General features: G+C 42.6%; 1 protein-coding gene across 1 annotated transcript in view; it reads right to left on the bottom strand.

The window, feature by feature from the left end:
• Positions 1-4,866: 4,866 nt before the first annotated feature.
• Positions 4,867-7,500, bottom strand: part of med6 (mediator complex subunit 6) — a 2,790-nt gene continuing 156 nt past the window's right edge. The window contains exons 2-8 of the mRNA XM_058385978.1: positions 6,962-7,121; positions 6,438-6,529; positions 6,271-6,353; positions 6,012-6,120; positions 5,766-5,881; positions 5,630-5,657; positions 4,867-5,367 (exon numbers count right to left, since the gene is read on the bottom strand). Coding sequence (XP_058241961.1) covers positions 5,237-5,367; positions 5,630-5,657; positions 5,766-5,881; positions 6,012-6,120; positions 6,271-6,353; positions 6,438-6,529; positions 6,962-7,121 — 719 coding nt within the window. The 3' untranslated portion in view covers positions 4,867-5,236. The remainder of the gene's footprint in view (positions 5,368-5,629; positions 5,658-5,765; positions 5,882-6,011; positions 6,121-6,270; positions 6,354-6,437; positions 6,530-6,961; positions 7,122-7,500) is intronic.

Below are 7,500 nucleotides of genomic sequence, written 5' to 3'. Positions count from 1 at the left end.
TGCTGAGTTCACGAGCCTCCCAGTTAGACTAATCCCATTTTCACCAGCAGGTGTTGCTGTATTGGAAGATTTTATACACTCATGGTTTTTCACCACACAGTACACCGATATGGAACAACAGATATATTACTATTAAAATCTCTGTATGTAGTGACTGGATGGAGAATAGTATTTGGTTTATCTGTCATCTAGTGGATAATAGTGGCTCTGACATTTCATATGAGAGTTTCTGTCTTAAATATGACCTGAGGTGTAATATAGAGACAAATTCAATTCCATATCTAATGCTATTCTCAATTCTGTTATTGGTCTTTTTAAAGGAATTCTTTCTTATTCTATTCCTGTCATTCCTCGTCTCCCATCACTTTCAGTCGAAGGTCGTAATTTCAAAGAAACTCGATTGTCCAACAGAACCCTCAGGAATAGATTTGACAGTATTTTTTATCCCACTGTCGTGTATAGAAACTCAATTTCACACATTTTAACACATTAACAGAAATTGTTTTTAAGTTACAAACAATGATCTAAACCCCCCCCCCCCCCAAAAAAAAGTTAAAGAAATTAATTTTAAAATATTACATGTTTTATATCCATCCAGTGAATTTGTACAAAAAAGATTTGGAATTGTAACTTATACACGTGTATTTTGTGATATTCTAAAACCACTGAACATTTATTATTTCACTGTGTACATGTTGGAGCGCTGTGGCTGGATATCCATGATCAGCTTTACTCCATCGTACCTCACCTTTACAGGACATTATCTGTGGTCTGGTTATGAGCAATAAGAATGATGATTATCTGGTCAATAATATACTTATGCTGGGGAAATTTCACACACATCAAACTTCATGAAAGTGAACCCCAGGTCCTGTGCATTACATCATGATGATTTGGTTTCTTCAGTAGAATAAAAATGGCATTCATCTTTTCTCCATAATAGAATATGACTTAAATCAGAAGCCCTCGCTTTTAGAATGTGTTCCTATTGTAATTTATTTTTAATTTAATTTGATTTAAATTTGAATATTTATTTAATATCTAATATTTTTATTTTAATCTAGCCATGGGGTCACAGTGCAGTGACTTCTGTGCCGGTCCCAAGCCCGGATAAATAGAGAGGGTTGAGTCAGGAAGGGCATCCGGCGTAAAACATTGCCAAATTTAATCATGGGAATCGTCAGTACTCTGAATTTCATACCGGATCGGTTGAGGCCCGGGTTAACAACGACCGCCATCGGCGCCATTGACCTACAGGGGACTGGTGGAAATTGGGCTACTGTTGGTGGAAGAAGTAGAGGAGGGAGGAGAGTGTGTAGACAGAGAGAGAAGAGGAAAGGTAAGAGTGTAGGACTGAGAATAGGAACTCTGAATGTTGGTACTATGACAGGGAAAGGTAGAGAGCTGGCTGATATGATAGAGAGAAGGAAGGTGGATATACTGTGTGTACAGGAGACCAGGTGGAAGGGGAGCAAGGCTCGTAGTATAGGAGCAGGATTCAAGCTGTTTTATTATGGTGTGGATAGTAAGAGAAATGGGGTAGGTGTGGTCCTGAAGGAGGAGTTTGTGAGGAATGTTCTGGAGGTGATGAGAGTGTCAGACAGGGTGATGAGTCTGAAGTTAGAGGTTGAAGGGGTGATGTTGAATGTTGTTAGTGGTTATGCCCCACAGGTAGGTGGTGAGTTAGAGGAGAAAGAGAGATTCTGGAGTGAATTAGATGAGGTGATAGAGAGTATTCCCACGGGGGAGAGAGTGGTGATAGGAGCAGATTTTAATGGACATGTTGGTGAGGGGAACACAGGTGATGAGGAGGTGATGGGCAAGTTTGGAGTTAAGGAAAGGAACCTTGAAGGACAGATGGTAGTGGACTTTGCTAAGAGGATGGACATGGCTGTGGTTAACACTTATTTTCAGAAGAAGGAGGAGCATAGAGTGACTTACAAGAGTGGAGGTAGGAGCACACAGGTAGACTACATCCTATGTAGAAGAGGCAATCTGTAAGAGATTAGTGACTGTAAAGTGGTAGTGGGAGAGAGTGTAGCCAGACAGCATAGGATGGTGGTGTGTAGGATGAATCTGATGGTCTGTAAGAAGAGGTCAAAGATAGAGATGGAGAAGAAAACCAAGTGGTGGAAGCTGAAAAAGGAGGAATGTTGTGAGGAATTTAGACAGAAGTTGAGGCAGGCTCTGGGTGGTCAGGTAGTGCTGCCAGATGACTGGGAAACTACAGCAGAAGTGATCAGGGAGACAGGAAGAAAGGTGCTGGGTGTGTCATCTGGAAGGAGGAAAGAAGATAAGGAGACTTGGTGGTGGAATGAGGAAGTTCAGGATAGTATTCAGAGGAAGAGGTTAGCCAAGAAGAAGTGGGACATGGACAGGACTGAAGAGAATAGACAGGAATACAAGGAGTTACAGCACAGAGTGAAGAGGGAGGGGTCTAAGGCCAAGCAGAAGGCGTATGATGAGTTGTACACTAGGTTAGACACTAGAGATGGAGAGAAGGACTTGTACAGGTTAGCTAGGCAGAGGGATCGAGATGGGAAGGATGTGCAGCAAGTTAGAGTTATTAAGGATAGAGATGGAAAGGTGCTCACAAGTGAGGAGAGTGTACAGAGGAGATGGAAGGAGAACTTTGAAGAGCTGATGAATGAGGAAAATGAGAGGGAAAAAGAGTAGAAGTCTGTGGAACTCTGTGGAACAGGAAGTAGATAAGATTAGAAAGGATGAAGTCAGGAAGGCTTTGAAGAGGATGAAAAGTGGAAAGGCAGTTGGTCCTGACGACATCCCGGTGGAGGTCTGGAAGTGTCTAGGAGAGGCGGCAGTGGAATTTTTAACTAGTCTGTTTAACAGGGTTTTAGAGAGTGAGAAGATGCCTGAGGAATGGAGAAGAAGTGTATTAGTGCCGATCTTTAAGAATAAGGGTGACATGCAGAGGTGCAGCAACTATAGGGGGATAAAGTTGATGAGCCATACAATGAAGCTCTGGGAAAGAGTAGTGGAAGCTAGGTTAAGGAAAGTGGTAGTGGAAATTTATGAGCAGCAGTATGGCTTCATGCCCAGAAAGAGCACAACAGATGCAATTTTTGCTCTGAGAATGTTGATGGAGAAGTATAGGGACGGTCAGAGAGAGCTGCACTGTGTGTTTGTAGACTTGGAGAAAGCGTATGACAGGGTGCCAAGAGAAGAGCCGTGGTACTGTATGAGGAAGTCAGGAGTAGCAGAGAAGTATGTCAGAGTGGTGCAGGACATGTATGAGAGGAGCAGGACAGTGGTGAGGTGTGCTGTAGGTCAGACAGAGGAGTTCAGAGTGGAGGTGGGACTGCATCAGGGATCGGCTCTGAGCCCCTTCCTGTTTGCTATGGTGATGGACCAATTGTCAGAGGAGGTCAGACAGGAGTCTCCTTGGACAATGATGTTTGCAGATGACATTGTGATCTGTAGTGAGAGCAGGGAGCAGGTGGAGGAGAGAAGAGGAATGAAGGTCAGTGGCAGTAAGACTGAGTACATACAGCTATGCTGTATGGTTTAGAGGCAGTGTCACTGAGGAAGAGACAGGAGTCAGAGCTGGAGGTAGCAGAGCTGAAGATGTTGAGGTTCTCTTTGGGAGGGACACGGTTGTACAGGATTAGGAACAAGTACATCAGAGGGACAGCTCATGTTGGACGTTTGGGGGACAAAGTTTAAGATTAAGATGGTTTGGACATGTCCAGAGGAGGGAGAGTGAGTATATTGGTAGGAGAATGTTGGACATGAAGCTGCCAGGCAGGAGGAAAAGAGGAAGGCCAAAGAGGAGGAATATGGATGTAATAAATGAGGAGATGAAGCTAGTGGGTGTAAGTGTTGAGGATGCAGAAGATAGGGATAGGTGGAGAGAGATGATTTGCTGTGGAGACCCCTGAAGGGAAAAGCCCAAAGAAGAAGAAGATGATCTAATATTTTTATTTTATTTTTATTTCATTCTCCCCCTGGTTTTATTTGTTGTATGTGCCTGTTTCTTGCATTGCAATGTAAAGGTGTACTGTATTTTATTGTAGCCCTGCTGTTTGTACAAAACAAAAATTATCCGCGAGATAGCTAGCTATTTTATATGTGTTATTGTATCTAGGGGTGGGGAGGAAACCTACAAATCTAATAGTATCTAAGAGATTAATAACGGATATAACTAGTATAACTTTAAAAAGAAAAAAAAAGACCCCCCATCCCCCAAAACACCAGCCACCCCGTCCACCCCGTCCACCACCTACATGCCACCCTTACCTTACATATCTGTTATTTATTTATATTTGATGTGTAAATGTCTCAACTAGTTTGTGATGAATTAAAAATATGAGACATGTAAGGGCAGCCCAGGCCAGGGACCCGCCCAGGCCAGAGACCCGCCCAGACCAGTCAATCGTTAGCAAGGATTAGCCACACCCTAACACTGTCATCTCACCGCCTTTACACCAGAACAACTACTTTTTATTATTTAATAATAATAAAAGTAATAAAAGAATAATAACAAGCCTGTGTGATATAAGCAAGTCTAGAGTTAAATCCTGTCTTTGTTACAGTAATGGCGGTCCCCCAGACCACTGCGTGTTACAGTAATGGCGGTCCCCCAGACCACTGCGTGTTACAGTAATGGCGGTCCCCCAGACCACTGCGTGTTACAGTAATGGCGGTCCCCCAGACCACTGCGTGTTACAGTAATGGCGGTCCCCCAGACCACTGTGTGTTACAGTAATGGCGGTCCCCCAGACCACTGCGTGTTACAGTAATGGCGGTCCCCCAGACCACTGTGTGTTACAGTAATAACGGTCCTTCAGAGCTGTGAACATCATGTATTGATTACAGACTGATAATAAAACTTCACAGAAACACCTGAACTCTACAACACAGTATTTATTCAACACATTACATCCATAATTAATCATTCTGTCCATGTTAACAGCCACACCTGCTGTGTGATGACTGATATGAGCGTCCATTCACGATTATACTGGATTTTGTACAAAAGTCTACAAGTATAAAAAAACGTCACTATTTACAAAGAAAACAGATTTACAAGCAATAAAAAAGTGAAAAATAAGAAGCGTGGGTCAGTAAGCTACATCACAGCGGTCAGCCTGCTGGCCACAGCAACCGGACGAGCGGCCACATCTGGGTTCAGGGCAGTGTGGACATTTTATCTGTGGTAAACCATCACCTTCAGCATTATATAGCATTAATACTGCAGTGTGTGTGTGTGTGTGTGTCACTGCAGGCGTGCTCGTTTCTCAGGTGGAGGTTTAGAGGTTCCTGAAGCTGCGGGCGGTTTAATGGCCGCCTCTCGCTCTTCCTGTTTCACTGCTTCTGCTGGAAGCTCCGCCTCCTTTTTCACCTCCACTACACACACACACACATTTATAATCAGGAATGTTAACAAAATAAAAATAATAATAATAATATAAAAAGTGTATTGAATTTATATTTACTTTCTAGATTATACAGAACCTTTGTCTTATAAACAGTGTGTTATATTTTTATGCTTGTTCTGAGTTGCAGAAACTGCACAGGAATACAAAACTGAGCAAAGTGTTGTATAGTCACTGAGCATGAGGATGATGATGAAGAATCTTTATTGTATTGTGGTGAAATGAGAGCTTACCTGGAACTGGCTTCTCTCCGGGTTTCGGCTACAAACAAATAAACAACCAGAAATTAACACACACACAGTTCAGACAAGAACACTATATTACATAGGTGTGACACACACATGCAGTGTGTGTGTGTGTATGTGTTACCTGGTAGAACAAAGGAGGGAATTTGTGCCTCAGGTCAAGCAGCAGTGTGTCTACTCTCTGTCTCTGGAACAGTGAACTCGGCTCCTCCTTCTTCTTCTGCTTTGGCTTTACTTTCTCTTCACACACACACACACACACACACACACACACACACAGGATATAAACACAAGTGAGAGATTTTGCCTGTAAACTGTGTGTGTATATATATATATATATATATATATAAATGTGTGCATGTGTGTGTACCTCGCTCCTCCTGGTCTTTAAAATGCCACCAGTAGCCCTTTGATGGATGATAACGACAGAATGACATCGACTCATCAAATGCTGACTGGATCCCATGAACTGCAGACAACTACACACACACACGGTTATTGTTAGATGATTCTCCTCTGATCGTTAGTGTGTTATATGAAGTTCCTCATTAAACGCCCATTGTGCTAGAACATGAGGAACTTTATGAGGAAGAGTTCCTGCAGATGGAGGAACACATGCAGGAACTGACCAGTCTGGAGCTGATGACTGACCCCAGATCAGGAGCCTGATACACCACACCGGCAATGATGTAATAATCAGCAAGAGGAATCACTACAGAGAGAGAGAGGGAGAGATTTTACTGAGTTTATCATCACGTGTGTGTGTGTGTGTGTGTGTATCAGCGATAAATCTGACGTTGTGCAGGTGACTGTCTTTGCTGCTTCCTGATGATGTAGAGAATCGGTTCCTGAGCATGAAGCAGAATATACTCCACTCCAACCATCTGCCTACACACACACACACAAACACACACACACAAACACACACACACACAAACACACACACACACACAAACACACACACACACACTCAGTGTAAATATTAGACAACACTTTTCATAATTAAACCCTCTGTTAATGGATTTTAAAGCTCTGAATGGAGACAGAGGATAAAGACAGACAGACAGACAGACAGAGAGGCTGACAGACAGGCAGATAGACAGACAGACAAGCAGACAGACCAACAAGCAGCTATACAGACAGATAGACAGATAAATAGACAGACAGGCAGACCTACCGACAGATAGACAGACAGACACACAGATAGACAGAGAGACCGAAAGATAGACTGACAGGAATATAGACAGACAGGGAGATAGACAGACAGACTGAAAGGCAGACAGACAGACAGACAGGTGTTTAAAGAGAAACTGGTCGTACTTGAGGTGTTCCAGTGTGAGTCTCTGCATCTTCACCACCTCGTTGTTGCAGGTTCTGTCATAAAACGGGTTACTCCTCTCCGAGAAATAGTCCAGAACATTTCCCGAGTTCAGCATCGGAACCCAGCTGCTGTCCACCCAGGAAATGCCCAGCAGATTATCTACAATTAATACCGGACAGAGAGAGAGACACAGAACAGATACAGGAGACATTATAAATGACCACAACCACAACAAACCTCTGCGTTTTTAATATTAATAATAATGATTAATTAATTAAGCATTTAACACAGAGTCTGTAATAATAATCTGACTCATAGTTTTAATAAATCAGATTAATAATAAAGTGTAGTGACTCCTGAGTAAACCCCGGGGTTAGCTTGTTAGCATGTCTGTTCAGTTCTCCTCAAAACTCAGAGAAAAGGTCATATTTATCCACGGATTTTTCTGGCTGTGGATTTCAGCCATTTTTCTTCAAACCAAAAAACTCGACATTAAATTAAATCACACTTCTGAAAAAGAAGAACAGAATTGTGAAAG

This window comes from Hemibagrus wyckioides, linkage group LG03, assembly GCF_019097595.1.
Source record: "Hemibagrus wyckioides isolate EC202008001 linkage group LG03, SWU_Hwy_1.0, whole genome shotgun sequence".
NCBI classification, from domain to species: domain Eukaryota; kingdom Metazoa; phylum Chordata; class Actinopteri; order Siluriformes; family Bagridae; genus Hemibagrus; species Hemibagrus wyckioides.
This window is presented reverse-complemented; position numbering and strand designations above follow the sequence as displayed.